Raw genomic sequence first — 22,863 nt, forward strand, 5'->3', positions numbered from 1 at the left:
AAAAACGTAGTCTTGCTCCTTGTTTGTATTCTGCTGTATTTACTGGAAGAAATCCAGAACAAAATCTTCTTTTTATTTTATACACAGCTTAATAAATTGACTCCAAAACAAGATATCGTGTCCACAGTTCTTCATGTTCCACTAATGGGATTTTTGCTATGCTTGTATCTTACACAACTTTGAGGTTTTTCCTCACTGAGAAGAAACAGAACATTTCATCAGCTTTTCATGTTTTCCTGCTGTTCCAAAAAAAAAAAAAAAAACAGAAGAGAAGAGAAGAGAAGAGAAGAGAAGAGAAGAGAAGGAATTCGGCACCCCCCTCCACTTCTCTCTTGCACAACATCCTGCTAATTTATGTTTCCTTTCTTTCGGGAGGAAGGCTTTAAAAGAGTCGTTTCTGGTTTTGGGGGTTAGTTACAACAGTACCATGGAGAAACAACTAGCTGTTGGGGTTGCTCTTTTTCTAATTGCCCTCATTCCCCATGGTGAGTTTYAAGACTTTTTACAGATTTACGTTTGAGTTATTGTTGTATTTTGAATAATTTTAAAAGCTATGAAATATGCTTGTAAATCCCATCAGGTGAGGGTATAATCGGTGGCAGAGAGGCAGTGCCACACTCTCGACCCTACATGGCCTCCATCCAGGTACCAGAGGGCAACACGCTGAAGCATGAATGTGGGGGATTTGTGGTTGCAGATCAGTGGGTGATGACTGCAGTACACTGTATGCCGAACGGGTGAGGGAACTTTCTTCTAACCACCAGACGAGCATGGAAGACGAGCATTTCTTTGTAAATGTYTACTGTCATTTGCGGGTTTTTTTCTTCTTGTGGAGGAATTTGCTCTGCAATTTTTAGCAATTACAATTATTTTGAATATTTGTTCATTTTCTTTCTCAATATCTTTGTCTTTGTACAGTGCAAATGGAAGGAGAGTGGTGCTGGGCGTCCATTCTCTGAGTGAAGCTGAAGATACAAAGCAAACCTTTGACATCATGGAGCTACACAACCATCCCGACTTCAGCATAGAAAATTATGATAATGACATTGCTTTAATCAAGGTAAACCTAAAATTTAGCATCAGTTTTGTTTGATATAGACTAGAATCAATAAATTTTTTTTACATTCATCAGGTCAAATACAGAAACATTTATTTTTTGTTATTATTAGAAACATATAACTAAGAACTCCCATTTATGTTTTTTGGTCAGTAATAACATCAACCTACAGCATTTTTTGACGCACTTCCATGAGTTCAATACATGTGATGACATGTTAGAGCCATTGTAGATGGCAAAAAAAAAGTAAAAAAAAAAAAGTTAATTTCTGAGTTTTTTGGCAGATTGATCTCATAAATTTTCTAGAAAAAACTCTGATTTTCAAAAGTTGAACAGTAGATTTCCTGAAGTGGACAATTTTTCAACTTTGGAAATCATACATTTTCTGAATTTTTTTTTAGAACATTTCTGAGATTAATCTCGAAATTATATATTTTTTCTGGCAAATTTTCAACTTTTGAAACTCAGAAATTTCTAAGTTATTTTTCTAGAAAATCTTTGAGTTGAAACTCCAGATTYCTGAGCTTTTTGGCAATCATTTCCTCCTTTTATCTCTGTTTAGAATGGCCCTAATATGCCATTATAAATTTATGCTTTGACATATAAATACAGAGATTCAATAAATCCTCCCATTCTAGTTGTACTCGGAACAGCTAGTAAGTCTCTGTGTTGTAATATTACAAAACATCTATTTAAAATAATTTTAAACAACCATTACAAATGCATTTTTTTTAAATAATTTTTTTTTCTGGCTGACGTACTTAATTTTTTGTGCAACACTTGTCCAAAATGTAAATAAATGTAACATTAAACCAAAAAACGCATTTTGAAAACATAATTTAATCTCACTATGTCAAATAAAAACATCTAAATGTTTTGCGATATTTTCACAGTTGGACCGACCGTTCAACGCCTCCAATGCCATCAGGGCCGTCGAACTGCTGCGAGYRGGAGGCACAAACCCCGACACGGGCGCGGTGGTTGAGACGGCTGGCTGGGGGTCGCTGGACAACCTGGGATCAAGGCCGGACAAACTCAAAGAGGTGGTCATCGAAGTGATCAACCGAGCTAAATGCAGGCGCACCGACTACTTTGGCAGAAAGTTCACCAACAACATGATATGTGCCCACAAAGTCTGTCGAGAGGACTGTGTTCACTCTCATGCAATGGAAGACAGCTGTGATGTGAGTTGTAGCTTTTACCCCTCCGCCCCCCCTTAAATCAAAACAAAAACATTTAAGATTTCTTCAGTTRCACAATTTTAACAACCCCATGATCTCCCAAAATTAAAAAATATACAATTAGCCACTCTTACCTGCTCATTTCCATTTCTTTAGGGTGACTCTGGCGGTCCTCTGCTTTACAACGGCATCGCGGTTGGCATCACCTCCAATGGAGGGAAAAAGTGCGGCCAAATTAAAAAGCCCGGGATTTACACCATCATCTCCCACTTCACCGARTGGATAGACAACACCATGGGCACTCAGCCGGCTGCAGCTCCACAGGAAGCAAGTTAAAGGGAAACTTCACACAAAGAAACAGTGTTGAGCCACGAGGTTATGAATTCTGACTCTAGCACTGTGAATATACTGCAAACATGTATAATCTCATGAATTTCACCTGTGTATCTCACTTTTTTTWAAAACAAAGAATAAAGTTTTGTCACCGTTTCATGTTTGTTGCAAAGATATGCATGTCCATTCAACTTTYTTTYGCGTACAGATGAAAACAGAGGTGAAATTTTAAATAACGTTCAAATTGCTCTGCTGGCAACATGATACTTTGAGGACGGATTTCTATTTTTGTTATATGATGAGTCACTTCTTTGGTTTAAAGCAGTAGACAAAGTAAAAGAAAACCTGTCAGAGACAGAGACTTAAGACTGGCATGTCCTAGTTGATAGACACCAAAAAAGACAAAAATCTAAAGTCTTTCCTTTACAGTGCAAAATATTAAAAAACATCAAAGAATCAGAATTTTTTTTTGCCAAGTACTGTGTGTTAAACCCCGTGATGAGAAGGAACACATAAAATGAGTTGATCAACATGAAAGATTCCCTAAACCACAGAAAAAGAGTAATGTGAGTTTGCAGTTATGGAGGAAAGCACCAAAACAGGACAAGTGATTTACATTCGGAATGATATGTTTTTATTGTTTGCTGTACAATGGATTAAGAAAAAAAAAATCAAAAAAGCAATAAAAAGTACACCAGATAACTCTTCTTTTTCTGCAGATGTTTTTGAGGAATGCCTCTTAAGCAAGAATTATGTTTCTTAACAACCCAGATGTCAACAACACAATCTCAGAGTCTTGAGAGAAAGCAGAAAAAAAAACCCTTCCAAGCAAAGCAGACGTAAATGAGGAGCAGATGTACTTTATCATTCACTCCCTTCCTGGCTCAGTAGACATGCACACCAATAATGTGAGTTTTCTTACTTAGACAAACCAAACAAACCACCACCATTACATGTTTCCACATTTCTTCTGTCATTACAGGTAACTGACATTTAAAAAAAACTATTTAAAGTTGATTTTGGTGACATTTCCTCATTYAAAGATACATTTCTGTTGCTTATCCAACTTTTGAAAACCTGTTGGAAACCGGTAGCAGCTAGAAAGTCAAAAGGGCGATATTATGATGTAAAGCACTTTGAAGTGCCTTGTTGCTGAAATGTGCTGTACAAATAAACTCAATTAATGGACATSWMTKTYYCWGYCACATCACCATTTTATAGCACAATCAAGTTACTGTTACCTTTAGTTGTTATAAAATATTATGYATTTGTCAAATATGATGAAATTTGACTTTATAGTTTAAAGCCTTGAAATTAGGTCTCCGTATCTTTAAAAACTCCTGCTCTTTCTGAAACGCGGTGCTAGGTCCAACCAAGGGTTTTGCACAGTTGATTGGTTGCCATGGATATTAAAGAATTTCTGAAGTCATTCACGAAAGAATCAAAGCAACACACCAGGTATGTTTTTGATGAGGAAATAACATTGTAAAGTTAAAAAAAGTTGATTTTACCTAATATTGTTCCTTTAAAGAATTCATGCAATTTAATTGATCTTCCCTTTGCATTTTCCAATGCTATTGGGTTTCTTATAAGGTCAGAAATAAAGCTTTATCTATGCACAGCTTTGAACTAATATATATTTCTATTGGTAGATGGACCATTTTTTTTGGAACTTTACTCCAAATTTCTAATGCACAGCTTTTTTTCCCCAYTTCAATACATGGGGGAAATTAACTATCTCTTAATAAATACGCTCCTTCTTTCCTCTCTGCAGTCACATTGTTTCTTTCCTGGAGCTCTTGTAAGGAAAACCTCTTCACCGTGTACGCTCGGTCCCCGTGCGACGCCACCAGCTTGTCAATCCCCGAGAGCAGCTCCCTTGTCTGGGAGTAACTCAAAGCACTCTGAGACCTTGTGACGTTCAGCTCGTAAAATCGGCTTCCACACTTCCGAACAAGACCCTGCAGGGTCGGGTGGGCTCTGGTCACGTAGTCGTTGATCCTCAGAGGCTTGGGCTGGTTGCTGTTGAAATGAACGAACAAGACGATGATGTGCTCTGCCACCTCCCGTCCAAAGATCCTCTGGACGTGTCCGAGCATTTCGCTCTCTCCCTGGGTGAAGCGGCCCACCTGGAGCACCAGCAGGAAGACGTGGGGTCCAGGTAAGGCCAGTGCCAGGCAGTCTTTCACCAGCTCCATGTTCTCAACCCCGTCTTCATCCCAGAGTTCAGGGGTGTCCACTAGAACAAACTGCTTCCCACCTGTGAAGATCTCCTTTTTCTCGCAGGATACGGTTGGCTGGGTCTGGTCGTGACTGGAGCTAATGAGCGAGTATAGATTGGCTCCTCTGTTTAGGATCAGCTGGAGAGCAGAGGACTTCCCACTGCCGGTGAGGCCCAACAGAACGACAGATATCTTCTTTGTCTTATCACCTCAAAGATAAAACAGAAAAATGTTACTGTCAAAAGAAATGCTAAGAATCTGATGAGAGAATAGAGATAAAGGGGAAAAAAATCCCATTGAACCAACAATTGCAGTGAAAAGTAAGAGACAATTATTAAGCATCACAAAAACATTAAGAGACATCCACTTATTCTTGCAAGGTCACGAAGAGGCTAGTGCCTATCTCTAGCGGTCATTGGGTGACAAGCGGGGTATACCCGATGACGCTTGTACCTGCAATGGACAAGCCAACTGTCAATTTCAGGGCAACACACAGAACAAGCTAACAGGCACACACTCTTACCTAATGATAACTTAGGGTGCATTCACACCAGACTTGATTAGTTTACTTTAATCCAACTCTAGTTCGTTTGCCTAGAAGGTCAGGTTCGTTTAGGGAGGTGGGAACTTGCAGTCGAACTCTGATCCGCCTACAAACCTATAGGTTCTGGTTTGATTTAAGTGAAGTGTAGCGGAGTTCCAATGCAAATATGAAAGCAAAGTGGACTGGAGATCACTCCAGAAGCAGGAAGCGGACTGTAGCACAGGGCATTGTGGGTAAATACAACCAAAATAAACGCTGGTGTCTAGCGTTAGCGGGAGAAATGGCTCATCCCCAACTGAACCGAATATATCAGACTGTGAAAACACCCTTAGAAAGATCAATCAACCCACTCTATAAACTCTTTGAAGGCCTAAGGCTCATCAGCACCTGTAAAATATCTCTGGTTAGATTAAGAACCCTAACGAAAATGTCAGGCATTGTAAAAATGAAACAAATTAACTTGAACAGCAGTGATCTTACACTGCTTTACATTTTTATCAGAGAGTTACCCTGACAAGGAATGCTTTTACTGCACACATTTTACACAGGAAAATCTTTGTTGGTGTACTGTAACTTCAGAATGTAAATAATTCTTGGCTTTTCTCTAAATAGCCCAAAGCAAATTAAGGACAGTCTAAATGTTTATAACATAGTATTTACAAAAATTGCTATGACATTTTAGCGATTGGAGTTGTTTTTTTTTTTTTTAGATGGTTTTATTTAGCTGTTATCTATTAGCTTCAACCTCCAGGTCCAACAAATCTGCATTACTCTAAGCAAAGATACCGAGAGTTAGCTACTGCAGGCTACATATTAGCTACATATTAGGTTACATATTAGCTACATGCAACATGTTAACTAAGCCTACGTTCAAAAGTGTTACTATGGACTTACCTAGATTTTTCACTTATTTGAACAAACTGTAACAGAAATGCATTGGTATGAAATCTACATTTGTATTTACATAGATGATACATTCTATGAAACTGAAGTCAGTATTGCCAATGCTCCAAAAACTCTACCCACCTCCTGAGCCTCCTTGGAACAAGGAAGTACTTTGACTAGAAATCACATTGGGTTCCGTGTTTATTTTACAGCTTCTTGATAATTACTGACACTAACACACCCTGTCATTTAAGAGTAGATCATATTTTTCAATTTGGCTAAGAGACCCTGCAAGTAGCCCCTTTTAAATCCCAGTGACAGTCTTTTTTTTTTCTTTAGGTTTCTAACTGTAGCCTCACACAGAAGCCTGAAAAGAAATTCAGTGTTAACACCCTCTAGTTGCTGAGCTATGCAATGCAAGATTTGCCAACCTTTTTTTAAATTACCCCTTGGTGAACTAGTTCCGTAACAACACCGTAATGACAACACGAACATCAATTCAGGATCCAATCTCTGTCTGGAAAACATCCTGTGAAAGTTGTTAGGATAAAAAAAAGCCGAAAGGGAATGTTGAAACATTTAGGGAGGGCTCCCTAAGCCTGATGCCTTCTAGAGGAGAGGTCATTAGGCAGGAGGGAAAGAGGAGCCAAAGTCATTTGAAAACATGGCAGGAGACACTGCTTCCTGTCCCACCTGAGACTTCTACAACCCTAAGTGGCTGCTTGTGCTTTTGCAGCTTGAGGATCCAAAATCCAACAGGGAGTTTCCCAAGACAGAAAGTTTCTCACTCCATGATTTCACCTTTTTTTGTATTGACTTATAGCCGATAAAAAATAATAATGTACTTTTCTGTGGTTTTGCTCTTTGGCATCTCTTGCCTGTCGAACTATCTCACATAGAGCGACCATATTTGGTCACTCTGTTTCGCAAAATGGTAGTGTAAATACTTTTTTCGCATCCCACGAGTGACATCATCAACCACCGGATGTTCCCACTGGTGCAAACCACGAAGAAGAAAACGACAAGAAACTGTTGGAAGCTTTTTCACAGCGTCAAAAGTGTAGGGAAATAGATATGATAAAGATGATATCGGTAAATAMTGCCAGAACAGCAGTATTAATATCGGATATCGATATCGGCTCAAATTTTCAAACTACTGCATCMCTCATAATTTCTCTTCTGTAGCTTAGAAAATTAACCTGTAACAATAWTAGCTCACATTTTAAGTCAACCTGGACAAAATATACACAAAAATCTAAAATTATATTCAATGTCATAACAAAAATTWAAAGTAGCAGTTAATATCACAACTTTCCAAGTATTTTGGAAATTAAATAATATGAGTTTATTTTAGCTACGTCTCATMATATTYATACWTTTTTTTTGTTTTTAGAAACGTATAGGAACCTGAGGGATGACTCTTACCATCAGGTGCTTTTGCCTGCAGCTGCAGCATGGATCTGTGGCTCATCATTGCCTCCTGAATATTCTCTCTGTCTGTTTCATGTTGTTTTTTTTCCTCTGCCTCCTTCCTTCTTTCCTCTGCATGTCTTCCCTTCAGGTCCTCCAATTCCTTGGCTCTTCTCTCCTCCTCTTTTCTCACCTTCTCCATAAAAACCTGTTCTTTCTCCTCCGCCTCTTGCGCCTTCTGCTTTAGCATGTTCATGGCCGAGTCCTCCACACACCGTCTCTTTGATTTCTCCAGCATGGCTTCCGTGTAACCGGCTTCGCTGTTTTCGCTGCGCACGTTGTTCACCATCTCGACCAATGCATGCAGACCGCCGCTTGCTGTGGACGACGTGATGCGACAGTATCTGCCGTCGCACACGTTTATCAAGTCCAGCAGGGTGTCGTCCAGCGTGTCGGTGACTTTCCCATCTTCCACAGAGAGGATGACCAGGAATCTCAAAGCCTCCGCTCCGAAGTGCGACTGCAGGATCTCRACCATCCTTCTCTCTTTCTTTGTGTAATAGCCGCCTTGGATCAACAGTAGGAATGCGCTGATTCCACCTGAGCAAGACTTGAAGCAGCCATCAATGATCTGACCAATGGCCTCATCTGGCATGTCTTCTTTGAAGTCCTTGTAGTGCAAGCTGATTGAAAGCGAATCCATCACCAAGTCACAGACTTGTTTGGATCCCGGAGAGCTAAAGGTAGACTGGAAACATTTATCTCCGGAGTTGTTCTGGAGCAAAGATTTCAAGGACTTCCATTCCTCCCCCATGGCAATGACTGCCATCACATGCTTTGTGTTGCTTAATCCGTCTGTCAAGCAAAGCATAGCAACTTGTCAGTCAGTGGAAGTGACACCAAGTAACCACATTTCAAAAGGGTTATTACTAAATTACGTGTTTTGAAATTAGAAATCAGAGAATATCAACTCACMTTGAGACATGTCTTTTCCATATGAGCCTACCTGAGTGCTGAAACTAGATACACTGGCTCCGTTGCAAGCAGTCTTCCTGATTCCACCTGCTCGTAAGGAAGTGCATACCAAGCATGCGTGTTCCACAGAGTGTGGCTCTTCCTCGTGCCTGTGAACACAAAAGAACTTCCATTTTAGCCCAGGACAAATCTTTCTACTTGTTACATTGCTTTGCAAAGGTATTCATACTCCTCAAACCTTTTGACTTGTAAAAAGACACATAAAGACAGTTATAAAGTCAGTCTTTTTTCTAGGATTGGAGGAGTTATATCCTAGCAAGATCTAGAGAAACTCATCCATGCGTTTATCGTTAGGTGTAATGATTTCTGCAACAGTGTCCACACTGGTCTGCCTAAAAATATCAATCTGCAGTTGATCCAGAACGCTGCTGCTCACGTTCTCACTAAAATCAGGAAGGTACAGCACATCACCGCAGTCCCAAAGTCCCTACACTGGTTCCCGGTAGCTCAGAGAATAGAATCACTGAACGGTTTAACACCACAATACAATTAAAGATCCGCTGTTGTTGTATCAACCTTCTAGACCTCTCAGGTCTTCTGGTTCTGCTCTGCATCCCCAGAAACAGAACCAAAAGTGGAGAAGCAGCATTCAGCTTCTATGTGCCACAAATATGGAGCAAACTTCCAGAAAACTGCAAAACAGCCAAAACACTGAATTTGTTCAAATCAAAGCTAAAACCCCACCATCTCAGAGTTGCCTCTGATTAGTAATAAGTAATATTTGATGTGCATTTGTTTGAATATTTTGATGATGGCATTTGACAAAATGTAGTGTTTAGTTGTTTCATAATTGATGGCTGTATGATGTCTTTATTATGTAAAGCAATTTGAACTGCCTCGTCTCTAAAATATGCTATACAAATAAACTTAAATTGATAACATTCGAGGGATTTTATTGAGATTTTCTGCATTAGACATGTGAAAGAAGAAAATCGAGCAAAGACAGTAATTTTTTCTTCTAAATTCCTACAAGCCATTACAAAACATAGGCTAAATCTAATAGCAGATATAATCAGCTRTGTCTGCATAACACGAGAACTTTTGTTTCTTTGCCAACGAATGATATCAGCAATTGTTGCACATTACTGTGGGATTGCACCATCATCCGCAGCTGATGCCTGCAGCTGGCAAAAGGGCCCCTTGAAGGAACATACCACRAAATAAAAACGGGGAAATTTATGTTTAAGTTAATCAACARTGCTCTTTTAGAATTAAAATTTAGGGTTAATTTGGAACCATTTGTAAAGTAATTATGAAAGTGTGAATATTAATAATAATAATTAGCTTTTTTGAACACGAAACACCAAGAAATAAACCCRTTTCCTCCGTCTACACCCCCGTGCTTCGAATGGTTCGCTCCGTTGCTATGCCATCTTGTGTGGACTTTCTCCAGGGTGATGGAGAGAAATATGTATTAAGTCGGCCTGAAAACGTTAAAACCCAACAGTGTTCGCTTGATTTTTGTGCTCTGTGACAAGGCACAGCTATGGCCGGTATACGCAGAGTAAACGGGAAATTGTCCGGAGTTAACCCCGCTGTCAGGTACAGTTTATATCGAGTTGTGTTGACGGAAAAAAAAGCCTCGCTACAGCTGTCAAGCTAGTCAGGCTAACGTTAGCTCCAACCGCTGTCCGTTGGAACTCCATTAGCATTGATGTTAATTACTGTAAACGCTTATGTGTGTATAAAATGCTTGGCTAGCATTCTCTAAACCCAATGATGCTTTAAACGTACAAGTAAAGGCACCTAACAGTAACATAAGAATATTTACTTGTTTGTATAGTGATAAAAATGTATTTTAAGTAAATGTAGAATTGTAAATAATAAGTATTAATCCAAAACGACACTGAGAACTACGTCTTGTAAAAAAGAAAAATGGTCATAGACTTAAACTTTTTTACATGTATTTTATTAAGATTTTATGTGATAGACCAATAAAATATAGATAATATTTCTGAATATATATATATATATATATATATATATATATATAATTTTATTTACAAATACAATCTGGAAAGTGCAGTTTGCATTTGTATTCAGCTTCCCTGTGTCAATGCTTTTTAGAACCATCTTCAGTCCAGTTCAGAATAACTTTATTAATTTGTAGTACATGCTGATGGCTACAGGTAGCAAGGATCTTCTGTAGCCATCTGCATTACAGTGTACCTGCAGAAGCTTCTGACTCAAGACCAGCTGTTCGTCTAAGAGTCTCACAAAGAGAATGTTCGTGGTTGTCGGCAATTTCTGCATAATTAATAGCTTTTGTATTCTTTTTTACAGTTGCTCTCGCCTGCGTCAAGTTCAAGCCCTGCTCTGCGAAGGAGACTCAGTCACCCCTGATGGCATTTTGTGCTCTCTTGGTATGTAAACATATACATACATTCTGGTCCAAGGTTATATTGGCTCCATGTCTGATTTTGCAAGAAAAAAAAGGCTAACAAATTGTAACATGTTTTTGACAAAAACAGGAATAGACAGCAGATATAACGAGGGATGCACAGAGCTGGCAAAATACCTTTTCTATGGGCTGTATGAACGGAATCAGCCAAACCTGGAGCATGCCTTTGATGACTTTCCTGAGGAAATGCTGGACGGTGAGGTTTTTTTTTTTTTTCTTCCTCCCCCCCCCAGTCTTGTTTTGCTTGTTCTTGATTTAAATCTGCCTTTAACTCATCCGTTGTCTTGACTTGTCAGACGTGATTCTACTGATAAAGGCAGAGTGCGTCCAACTCTACTGCAACCCGCTGAACTACAGTTACCTGTTGCCTTATGTGTCACACTGGAGGAACCTGCAGCTCTACTGCATGACGGAGGCTGAGGTAACAACTGTTTTGTTCCTTGAGAGATCTGGCATTTGTGAAAGTTTTCTACTTCCTGCGTCCTTAACGTGGGCACAGATGAACCTTAATAGAAGTTTTAAGACTTCCTCATAATTCTTCAAAGGTTTATTAGTATGAATAATAGTTTGCAGAAGTAGGTATAAATGAACTCTTAACAAATAAAATGAGGTCATATCAAAAATTCCGGATGAATTTATAGAAAGATAAGCATTTCAGAGAGCCGTTCTTTAAGGAGGCAGTATTATGTAAAATTGACTTTGTTGAGTTTTGCATCATGTTATAATGCTATTCCCTCATCAAAAACATACCTGGATTCTTTCATGTATATTTGAGAAATCCTTTAATCTCCGTGGCAACCATTCAGCTGTGCAAAACGCCAGGGTGGATCTAGCTCAAGACCTCCCTTCTACATAATGCAAACATATGCATGAAATAGTGATCCGTATGATCACTATTTCACTACTCATTTTTGCACATGCCAGTTAATGTGAAATATCTGCACATAGAGGTACATAGTCTATGTTTTGCATTGTTTACATCATCCCTAGCATAAATGAGAATGTTGCTACGTTGCCAGTGCATTATGGTGTCTTTTGGTCACTACTATCCATAAGAAAAGTGTGTTTTCATTTTTCTGGCCTTTTTGTTTTGTTGGAAAAATGGCAAAACGTTTAGCTGCTGAGATTGTGGGACGGTTAAAGACTGGCGTGAAAATACATGAGCCAGTCACTGAAGCAGCAACCCCATTTCCTTTCAGTTTTTATTCTGGTTTTAACAGAATAGGATAAATATTTATTTCCCAGTAGAATGGAAAATGGCCTCTGGCACGCCAGACAGACTGACAGGAATTTTAAAAAGAATTAAATAAAAAACAAAAGAACCCCCCACAAGACTCAAATCCAAACAAATTAGCATAAATATTTGTAAAAAAAAAAAAGTCACATCTTAAAGCTGTTCAAGCAGGAATAGACCAGGAAGTTTTCATGAACTGAAAAGAGTAATGCTATCATCCTGTGCTCTTAATTGCCCTCGCTAACAGTTATGTTAGCCAGTAAATTTGTTTACAATTGCTTCACTCTTATCATAATAAACGACAAAGAAAAATGTTCWCAGTCAGGCCGATTGTGTCGGATTTGTCGTCATAAAACAGTTTTTGAGCTTTAAATATTCACATCTGGAACATCCTATTCTGTTTGTTTACCTCAGCATGCATGGGAACAAATGGACAATTTAAAAGTAATATTGAAATCAGAAGCAATAAAGACACCATAAAAATGTATTTTCCTCTAAAGACCCGCAAAACATTGAACTCAACTCACATAATTCCCAAAACGACAAATTGTCAGAACATACAGTAGCAGTCTGGGTCCATCAGGCATTCAGCTGCTTACTGTGAAGTATTTGACTCTTTCCATATCTGTCATATATTTCTTTCTTTTTCGACCAGTGTGCCCAAACTAGTGTCAAAACCTATTCTTGGATCAGAAATGCATAAACATGTAGAGTTTCATCTTTCAGTGACCAATGGTTGAACTGGGTGCTGAATAATATCAAACCTTAGAGGAGGCAGAACAAAGTTTCCTCACAGTCAGACCCTGATAAGGACATGAACATTAGTCATGGGAGTTTTACTCCAAAAAAGCTGATATCTAATCCATTCTGTGTCCTCTAAATTAATGTGCTGTAACTTTCCCACCTCCCCTGACAGTATGAAGACGAAGAAGCAGCGGAGGAATTCAAAATCTCCAGCTTTGTCACGATGGTGCAGGACTGCCACCGTATCGGAGTTGCCTACAGCTCCCAGGGTACGCAGCTTCACATTTTAATCCCCACGTTCATCAATGACACACATGCTCAAAGAGATAACATGATCGCAGCCCAAAGTGCCAAATTTGTATGTACTTTATGTAACGCATCATATCAAAGGTGAGGAAAATGTATTGCCTATCATGATATGGACTATTTTATGTCACAACGATGATATATATCATGGTTATGTTATACCACAATTAAGTTTTCAGTCATTCTTTGAAAAATCTGATAAAGCAAAATAAAATATCACTGCTTACTTTTTCCAACTTTCTCTTGAAAAGTTTTTGAACCAAACTGTCAGAAATGAGAAAAAAGATATTTTAATGCATCGATATATTTGTATCAAATAACATCGTTTTTTTGTTTTTTGTTTTGTTTTGTTTTGATTTTCCCCAACATTACTGAAATGTACTAAATTTTTAACATTGTACCAGTGCACTATTGTTTAAAGTTGTTGAGCAGAAAAACATATTTTTGCAACTTGCTGCTGGGCATAACATACCTCGGGTCAAGGGCAAAGATAAAAGTAATTTTCATTAAATTTAATTCCCCTTTGGGATCAATAAAGTGTTTGTGAATTGAACTGAAGTCTAGGAAAGTGTCCTCAACTGCATACACGTATAACGCGAGAAGGCGAGTGTGATGCGTTTATGGCTGGGAAGTTTTGTTTTGATGACGTAATGGGTCAGCAGTTTGGTTCCATCTGATTACAAAAGAAGTACAAACAACTGTACATTAACTGTTATTGGTTTTTATTTATATTTTAGGGCACATCCAGAAGTTTGATGTGTTTATGGTGGAGAAGTGGCCCCTGATTCAAGCGTTTGCCCTTGAAGGGATAGGTGGTGGAAGCTTTTTTACCATCAAATACAAGGTACGCTCATATCAAAGTCAGAATTCTTATAGTTTCCAAAAAAAAAAAGGCAGAAAATGTGATGTTTTGTAGCTTATTCCATGTTTTATGTAATTATAGATTGTGGATATGAGTGAGAAGCTATGGCAGGTTTACACCAGACTCGACCCAGTGTCCCTGGATCATCTCTTAACAGAGGTAAAACAATTCAGCTTCTAAACAAGGCATTCTTTAACGCTACCTAAGAAAAATATAAATCACATCCCAGCTCCAGAAAATATCAAAACTTGTTAATTTTTGATATTTCAGTTTAGCAATAATTGTTTTAGTCGAACTAAGACTTTTGTTGTTTTTTTGGTGTGTCAACTGTCACCTTAAGGATGTGAAGAAGAGAAGAACATCAGTTTAATTTTATGCAGTGAGATTAACACCTTGCATGTTGGATTTAAGGACCTGGGAATCTTTGAGAAGCAGTGGAGCAACTTCTTCTCCCGCATCGACCTGGAGAGTCATCTCTCCATCTTGGATCTGTCTGAGGCTCAGGCAGGAGAGGTGTGTTAACGACCACTTCATGCTGCAAAATCAGTCTTCAAATAACAGTAAACCTCCTTTTTAGCCTTTTATTAATAAGTTTCAGATAGAAATGTTGGTTTGCAGTTGAGTTGAGAAAAAATTTTAATCTACTGAAAACACTTTTTCCCTTGTTGTATTATAATATCTATGAAGTCACACTGTATTTTTAAAGGCAAAAATTGGAACACAACTGTGGTCCAATCCACTTCTTTCACTTCTGATACCAATATCTAAGGTTTAGTATCAGCCGATACGATACCAAAAGACGGTGCTGGGTTGACTTAAAATGTTTTTTTTTAAACACAGACATAAATGTACTGAATTATAAATTTACTAATTTACTTGGTCGAACATGTAAAAATAAACTGCAACAAATCTTCTTTCATATGGTTCAGAAAGTTTAGTTATGAATTATAAGTGTAATGTAAAATAAATAATAAAGCTTGGCGTTGCTCAGAGAGCACAACGCATAGAATTAGACTGACTAGATCTGCCCTTATGGATCAGGCACATTGTCATGATACCCAATGTAGAGTTTTTTTCAATATCGGGACCGAAACAGATATTATCGGATCAGTGCATCTCTAAACACATCCAGCTGTGGATGTTGTAGCTTTAGGCTTTAGTATTGTTCCTTAACAATAATTTCTGAATTCTAACTCCATATATTTGTATGACGTAAAGTGCATTGTCATTCTTTCTCAGGCTTTCCGCACTTTCTACTGTCACGGGCTGATTTCAAACAACATCTCAGATAAAAGGTATCTTTATAACATTTTATAAATACTAAATGTTTTGTGATTAAAAAAAACATACCATCGATTGATCATTTTGACTGCGTTTCAGTAAAAGTCGACAGCCCTTCGTGCTGTTTGGAAAGCACTCCTCCTCTGAGGACCTGGAGAACATTTCCTTCAACTTTCCCTCAGAGAGTCATCAGGTCCGCAACACTGGACCTCAGGGCTTTGCTGCCAGACACATGGTGAGAGGCAGCGACACTCTGCACACCAATGGACCTTACCAAGCTCCGCCCAGAAACACCCCTCGAAAGTCCCACATGGCTGCATGTCTCACAAACAAAGCCTCGCGGAGCTTATTTTCTATGTGTAAACATGGCGTCTTTCATTTCGACTGACTCTCTGCAGAGTATTTCTGAGTCGATTAGTGTAGCATTTCTGCCAGATTTTCAAAAAATATCAGTCACGACAATGGACGGGGGAACCAACAAGTTTATGTCATCTTTTTTTCCCCACTGACGGTGGATAACCATTCTTTTTCGAGTCCCGAAGCAAAAACTCTATGCCGGTCTGCTAGTCCACAATGTACATTAGCATGTGTTTACTACTGTAGCTTGTGTTTGTGAGACGGTCACGCACATGGTAGCTGCGCTGTGACGTAAAATGGGCATTAGCCAATGAAACTCGGCCCCTGTGGTAAGGTCCATAACCACACTAGTCTGCCATCTGTCCAAGTCAAGTTTAAGACTGCGGCGCTATCTGGTGATGTAATGCAGAACAACAAGTGGTGTTGCACACCTCTGAGTTTTCCCCAAATGAGGTCGTTCTGTTTCTGTTTGTGTCTGTCTCAGATTCTACAGTGTGTGGCCCCCAAAGGCCCTTTGTCCTGTTCACGAACATATTTCTTTGGGACTACTCATACCCCGTATCTTGGTGAGATTAACTGAATGAAATAAACAAATCTCTTATTCAATATTGATGAAATTTTGGAATCTGTTTTTTTATTTTTTTGCCAAAAGTGATTTTTTTTTTTTTGGCTATAAAAGCGGTGGTGCAAAATCACAGTTTTAATTTTTAATTTTTTTTTTTTGTAAAAACTTGATTAGTCGGATAAAATCCCAAATATTATGGTGAAAAGTGAATTCAATGCGAGCTTAAAGAAACCAGTTAAATGTGGCATATTATGATATGAGAGCAGTAGTAATTATTTTTAGCATTTCTGGTGTTTTTATTCATGAACCTGTATTTCTCTCGCAGGGATTCAGATGACAGAGCAAAAGAAGACCGACGTCTTGTAAGTGTTTTCATCTTTCATGCTCAGTTTCTCTCTTTAGATCTTCATGCTGTCTTCTGTTGAATATTTCTGAATGTCAAAAAGTTGAGTTTTGTTCCGTTTCTTGTCTTGTTTTCAGAGTAGCGTCACAGATTTACTCTGCTGTGGTTCAAGGGGTCTTGTCTGGAATAAAATGCTACTCCAGTACTTCCAGTTTTGCCAAGGTTGGTAGCGATCGCCCTGGTTTTCCACCGTTCGCTATAAGACGAGCCGATTTCTCATCAGGAAATCTGTTGTAGGCTAAAGATGATGCGGTGAACTCGTTTCTTCTGGCGTTGGACTCGATGGATTTAGGCCACTATTGCACTCTTCTCAGGTAGAAATATACTAACATGGTTGCTGCAGTGTGACAAATACAAGCCTCCATGCTAAAATTCTTACCATGTGTTTTTAAAGGTCAAAGTGTGAATTCAGCATTCAAGCCACAAATAATCGAGGAGTGTAGGTTTTATCTCTTTTAACTCGTCATGTCCAGATATTTCGTTTCAATTTTTTTTTCTATCAGTTGATTGTTTTTACAATAACCTGTTTAGGAATATATACCATAGAATCTAAAAAGCTCATTTTCTTCAATTTTCAGTGGAATTCCTCTGACTGACCAAAGCAGCCGTTATCTAGTCAAAATGGTAAGTTAGAGAATCATCTTTTTTTTAGGCTTTCAGCAAAACAGCTTGTCTGTTAGGGATGTGCCAAAAACAAAATCAATTCACATAAGAATCTGGATTCTCATTTACTAAGATTTGGAATTGATTTAAAATGTCCGAACAGATTAAATGGAAAAAAATAAATAAAACAAATCTGCCGTCAATTGGCCCCTGTTTTGTAACTACACCATGGCAGCCGGTACTGGAACATATGTGTGTTCGGTTGGCACCACGATAAAGAAGAAACTACAAAAATGAATGAGATTCAGCTGGCCCGTCTTTGTCGATGGTAAACATTTGGAATTTTTTTTTTTTTTTTTACGGAAAGCCCAAGATAACTACAAAAAATGGCTAAAAACGTCTGAATGTAAATAGCAACTTCGTGCTGATCCTTTGCACAACTACAGATTGAAGCAGAAATCATAATGAATCAAATTGTGACCCCAAAAATCATATTGTGTTTTTCCACCTGTATTCTTCGCCTCTGTGTTTGTTACTAATTGCGCTTTGTTAAAGGCTTCCCTGATCGTCAGAGACATCCCAGACCTGCAGGAGAACAGGGGAGAGTTTGGCACCGTGCTCTACTCTGAATCTTTTCTGGAGTCCAGCATCAACATTCAGCAGAGAGGTACAATATTAGATTAGATTACACTAGATTAGATTGTGTCTTATTAGAATAGATTACTGATTGAATCCACAAAGCAAATTAGATTTATGAAATAAGCAATATGAATCCAGAGGCCCAGAGTTAGCAGAAAAAGACAAAAGTCTCGGTGGAACAGCAGAGTCTAGTCTAAAAATAGCTGTGTTTCCTGCATCAAGCGTTGGGTTTGTCATTCATCTTTTCCTTTCTTCTCTCTTGCTTTGCTGATTATGCTTCTGTAGATGGCACTGTGTCCTCAGACAGCTGCTACGCCATCCTGACTGCAAATGTTCCCCGCTACGCCTGCTGGCTGGTGTGTGTGTTTGTGTGTTTTGATGAACATACATCCCTGTATAATCTAAAAAATAAAAAATTGGCAGTGACTTGTTTTTCACTTGTGTGTTAATATATTTAAAAAAAAGGCTTTTTATTGTTTTATTGTGTTGGTTTTTTAGATGGAATCTGACGTCAAGCACTCAGAACAAGCCCTGCATCTCGCTATGGTAACTAGACTACTTTCTTAGGTTACTTCTGTTTTTTACCCCCAGCCCGTTTTTACTATGTGAACCAATGTACAAGAGATAAAAATCAAACAAAAATGCTTTGTTCTGTTTTGCAAACAGAAAGAGGGTGGCAGTTATCTGGGAGATTCTCTGACTGAAGCAGATCCTGCTTATGTGTTCTCTGGTGGCCAGCTCTGCTCACCTGAGGAAGGTGAACCTCTTATGGAAGACTTTCTTTCTTTTTGTTTTAYATTTCTGTCCAGGTAGTTTTAAACAGTTAAGCTAAATGTCTGTTATATTTGTAACTGCAGGTAAAATCAGGTTTTTCTCTGAGGGACTCCTGTTCATCCACTCTCAGTTTGGTTGCATCACTCTCTCGAAGGATCACATTCGTAAAATCATCTTTTATCTCCTGGTATGCAWTTTTATTATTGACCTCTCCGTTACATTCCAAACTGTCATTACTTACCCCTTTCAACATTTTGAATTTTTTTTTTACCTTTGTTGATTAACAAAAACTAGGGATGCTCCAATACATTTTTTTCACTTCCGATACTGATACAGTTTAGTATCGACCGATACCGATACATAAAAGCTCCTTTTTAAAAAAAAAAAACACATACATAATTGTACGGAATTACAAATTCATTTGATAACTCTGCACCAGTGCAGCACACTTCACTACACCAATAGCTTCACAAGATTGGGCAAACATGTAAAAACAACTGTCATTTGTTCAGTCAGTTAAATTAGAAGTAAAACAACCAATGTAAAATAAATAGTAAAGAAACTGAAACTGACAAAAACAATAGGTTGACTATCTTGGTAAACTGAAACAAACCTTTAAAATTGTTAAAAAAGTGCAATTATGAATTCTAAATATAATGTAAATTAGATATCGGGACTGATCGGTGCATCTAGTTACAACTTCATTTTCCAGAGAAAGATTGCAACAATTGGAATGACAAACAAGATAATGCAAAAGAAAACAATTGAATCGCAAATACAAAGAAATAAAAATGCACCAACTACGACATAGTATTAAATAATGATAAAGTGTCTATTAAAAGAAAGTGGATTAAAAGAAGGCGGTTTTATCAAGCTTGGTCACAAAAAGTAAACAAAGTTTCACATAGTCTACCCAACTTTGCCACTGTAAACAAAATTGTTTGGTTTTGTAACTGAGAATTGTTTTAATGTTATGTTAGATGTTATATTAGATGTTGGTTTGTCCAACCCTTGGGACTTTTACAATTTGTATATTATTTAGTTTTATATGGCAGCCCGAGACAAATGGTGCCAAACTGTAAAGTGGAAGAAAACAAAATACAGTTTTAATCATATTTACTTGGGGAAAAAATTAATTTGTTTTTCATCCAATCACAAAAAATCCTCAAAAAAGAACAGAATTTTGTGGCTGAGACGTGGCAAAAGTATTAAGACTTCAAAGGGCATGAAGACTTTTTTTTTTTGTAAGGCGCTGTATGCTTATATACATTTTTTAAAAGTTTGCTGTTCATTATTGACTTAAAGCTTATTGATTTCAATGCTGGAGGTACAAAAAAGTTGCTGTGAAAAAAGCAGTAGCACACTTATAAGTTTTGTCTGTTTTTCCTGTTTTGTCACACTTAAAGGTGTCATCATGAAGTATTTGCTCTACAAGGGAACAAATACCTCACAAATTCCTATTCTCTGTTACATTAAGTGTGTGTGTCATCTTTTTTGCCAGGACTCCTGCAGTGTGGGCTCTTTGTTTGTAGAGTACGAGAGCAGCCTGTTCCCACACCTTCCGTTCCCTCTGCACAGCTCTGATCAGTGTCTGCTCTTTGCTCTTCAGCCTAGATCTAAGAGCTACAAGGCCTTTTTTGCCAAGGTGAGACATCGAGTCGAGAACCTCTACAGCCGTTTGCCGGCCCTGGAGAAGTTGGGACGTGGTTCATTTTTAATGAAAAACTTCAAATGCACAACCTCTAAARGAAACCGGAATTATCAAAGACAGGAATATCACTTTAGAGATGTTATCTGAAATGATTAATCATGATGAATCGATCATTGAAGTAATCACCAACTCATTGAGTAATCGATTAATCATTAAGTGGACAAAAAAAAAATACATTTTGCATTTAAGATATGTTTTACAAATTAACAATTTAAGCACCTTTTGCTAGTCAATAATTATTCGGTAATCCAAATTTAATCTCCAGATTGTTATATATTGATATTAAGTCGCACAGAACGGACTGAGCTTTTTTAATGTTGGCAGGAGCTTTTTTTCTTAAACTCCAGATGTATCTTTTGCTGTAAATGATCAAATGTTCACTAAAGGAATGCTGCATTATTCTATTTTGGGCAATAAAATGTTTATTTTCTATTTAAAAAATAAATTGTGCTGTCTTTTAATATATGTATAATACTCTACAAAAAAGTCTTAATTGAAAAATCTGCAGTGTGCCACTGTTTTTCATCTGATTAATCATCAAAATAATCAATAGATTAATCTGTAACTAAAATAATCAGTATCCCTATTCTGAGATTTGTYGGCATACACTCTGTAGTTATGTTCGTTGTGATATTTTCCTATATCAGAGAAAGCAAATCACTTGATACCCAAACTTTTAGATATACTTTTGTTACTGACTGGGTTTACTTAAAAATTTTTGTTTTATTTTAATAACCAAATTGCTATAGCAACACACATTAACCAARAATAAAAACTGAACTTTGTACATTGCAGTGTGATGAAGTCCATTTTGGTGCTCCACAATAATAGACAAAATTGGAATTGATTCTGATTAGTCTCATCACCATGATGTTATAATCAGTTAGTAATTTACAATGTAAATCTACATTTGTAGCTTTTAGCTTAGTCCACTTACAGGAAAATGTTTGGAACTTTTTCCTCGTATGCTTATTCAAAACATAGACACAGATCAATTTCAATAAACCTTTTTCCCTCTTGTAGGTTTTGCCAGTGTGGAAAGATCCAGAAGCTGGATTCGGCTTGCAGCTGTTGGACCAAGAACAGCTGTCCTTGAACCAGAGAAACATGTATGAAGGTTTCTGTTTWCCAGTTATAACCAATATAAAAATGTAATTGTTTAAAAATAACTTTAAAATGATTTATTTCTGTCTAAAAGTTGCAATGTAGCATTTAAATTTTTGTTTTTTTCCCAGGCACACCAGAGTTCAGAAGCTGCATGACAGCCAGGAGCCGCCCGTTGCTAAGCGCAGAGACAACCTCAAGACTTCACACTCCAAGCTGCCACAGCAGGAAATGTTAGTACTCACAGATTGCCAAACTGCATTAGAGTGGCTCTGACATGGACGCTGCAAGTAGTAAAATCTGATGCTGGGATYGCTCAGCTATGAATAAGTTTTCTTTAAATAGCGTTAAAATCTAGTTTATTTCTTTTGACAGTGCTGACCGTGTGCATWTAGAAGGTGATTATTTACTCCAGKGCATGTATAAAATGTGTAGCTTAATCAAGAAGGCGAGCATATTGAAATGAGTTTTGCCACATTACAGCCACAATGTTCAGTGTAATTGGTAGAATTTTTATGTAAGRGGCCTAAAGAAGTGAAGAAGAAAAAGTCTTCATGGTTTTCAAGTTTTTATAACAGTAAAAATCTAAAAAGTCTGGCTGGATTGCATTAACGTACTGACAGCTTGAAGAATGACCTTTTCTGTAACTACAGCTTTGCACGTTTTACACACCTTGTAACTAAAATTTCTTCCAATCTTTCATCCATCCATTTTCTTACACCCTTGTCCCTCAGTGGGGTCGGGAGAGTTGCTGGTGCCCATCTCCAGCTAACGTTCCGGGCGAGAGGCGGGGTTCACCCTGGACAGGTCGCCAGTCTGTCGCAGAGTTGGGAGTGTTGCCTTTATTAGGAGTGTGCAAAATGACTGGTGGGACCTAGCTCCGCCTTCAAGGACAAAGCTCCTCCTTCAGACTAGCCAACAGCAATTAGCAAACACTTAGTGGAATTGTACAWCTGTTGAGCTCATTATACAAGCTACTTCTCAGTGAAACGCTGGTAAAAGAAGAATAGATTAAGAAGCCACGTTGACTTCCTGAAGGAGGAGTTTCAAAAAGAGCAGGAGGTTCTTAAAGAGACAGAGGCCCAATTTTAAGATGTTCAATTTTGAAATCAAATTTCTTTTAAGTCATATTTGATATATCTAACATTTTTACAACTGGATGTAACATAGTTACTTGATTGTGCCATAAAATCATAATATGTAGCTGGAAAA

At 37.9% G+C, this 22,863-nt stretch overlaps 3 protein-coding genes across 3 annotated transcripts in view; 2 read left to right on the forward strand and 1 right to left on the reverse strand.

Moving 5' to 3' along the window:
- The first annotated feature begins 372 nt into the window (after window positions 1–372).
- On the forward strand, window positions 373–2,745 carry cfd (complement factor D (adipsin)). The gene is made up of 5 exons (XM_008398794.2): window positions 373–485; window positions 581–737; window positions 919–1,060; window positions 1,951–2,241; window positions 2,395–2,745. The coding sequence occupies exons 1-5, from the start codon at window positions 428–430 to the stop codon at window positions 2,572–2,574; spliced, it is 828 nt and encodes a 275-aa protein (XP_008397016.1). The 5' UTR covers window positions 373–427; the 3' UTR covers window positions 2,575–2,745.
- Window positions 2,746–3,780: 1,035 nt separating this feature from the next.
- Window positions 3,781–9,782, reverse strand: LOC103458166 (GTPase IMAP family member 8-like). The gene is made up of 4 exons (XM_008398795.2): window positions 9,754–9,782; window positions 8,608–8,756; window positions 7,648–8,487; window positions 3,781–5,002 (listed from the first exon to the last, which is right to left on the reverse strand). The coding sequence occupies exons 2-4, from the start codon at window positions 8,615–8,617 to the stop codon at window positions 4,302–4,304; spliced, it is 1,551 nt and encodes a 516-aa protein (XP_008397017.1). The 5' UTR covers window positions 8,618–8,756; window positions 9,754–9,782; the 3' UTR covers window positions 3,781–4,301.
- Window positions 9,783–10,029: 247 nt separating this feature from the next.
- dnaaf9 (dynein axonemal assembly factor 9) overlaps window positions 10,030–22,863 on the forward strand; it is a 28,901-nt gene continuing 16,067 nt past the window's right edge. Inside the window, exons 1-25 of the mRNA XM_008398924.2 lie at window positions 10,030–10,209; window positions 10,951–11,030; window positions 11,139–11,264; window positions 11,365–11,489; window positions 13,219–13,315; window positions 14,090–14,196; window positions 14,296–14,373; window positions 14,626–14,727; window positions 15,454–15,509; window positions 15,595–15,730; window positions 16,337–16,418; window positions 16,743–16,779; window positions 16,898–16,982; window positions 17,058–17,134; window positions 17,215–17,259; window positions 17,399–17,444; window positions 17,979–18,090; window positions 18,348–18,418; window positions 18,561–18,608; window positions 18,729–18,819; window positions 18,920–19,023; window positions 20,338–20,481; window positions 21,571–21,656; window positions 21,783–21,917; window positions 22,027–22,049. Coding sequence (XP_008397146.1) covers window positions 10,154–10,209; window positions 10,951–11,030; window positions 11,139–11,264; window positions 11,365–11,489; window positions 13,219–13,315; window positions 14,090–14,196; window positions 14,296–14,373; window positions 14,626–14,727; window positions 15,454–15,509; window positions 15,595–15,730; window positions 16,337–16,418; window positions 16,743–16,779; window positions 16,898–16,982; window positions 17,058–17,134; window positions 17,215–17,259; window positions 17,399–17,444; window positions 17,979–18,090; window positions 18,348–18,418; window positions 18,561–18,608; window positions 18,729–18,819; window positions 18,920–19,023; window positions 20,338–20,481; window positions 21,571–21,656; window positions 21,783–21,917; window positions 22,027–22,049 — 2,149 coding nt within the window. The 5' untranslated portion in view covers window positions 10,030–10,153. The remainder of the gene's footprint in view (window positions 10,210–10,950; window positions 11,031–11,138; window positions 11,265–11,364; window positions 11,490–13,218; window positions 13,316–14,089; window positions 14,197–14,295; window positions 14,374–14,625; window positions 14,728–15,453; window positions 15,510–15,594; window positions 15,731–16,336; window positions 16,419–16,742; window positions 16,780–16,897; window positions 16,983–17,057; window positions 17,135–17,214; window positions 17,260–17,398; window positions 17,445–17,978; window positions 18,091–18,347; window positions 18,419–18,560; window positions 18,609–18,728; window positions 18,820–18,919; window positions 19,024–20,337; window positions 20,482–21,570; window positions 21,657–21,782; window positions 21,918–22,026; window positions 22,050–22,863) is intronic.

This window comes from Poecilia reticulata, linkage group LG22, assembly GCF_000633615.1.
Source record: "Poecilia reticulata strain Guanapo linkage group LG22, Guppy_female_1.0+MT, whole genome shotgun sequence".
In the NCBI taxonomy this organism is placed as follows: Eukaryota; Metazoa; Chordata; class Actinopteri; order Cyprinodontiformes; family Poeciliidae; genus Poecilia; species Poecilia reticulata.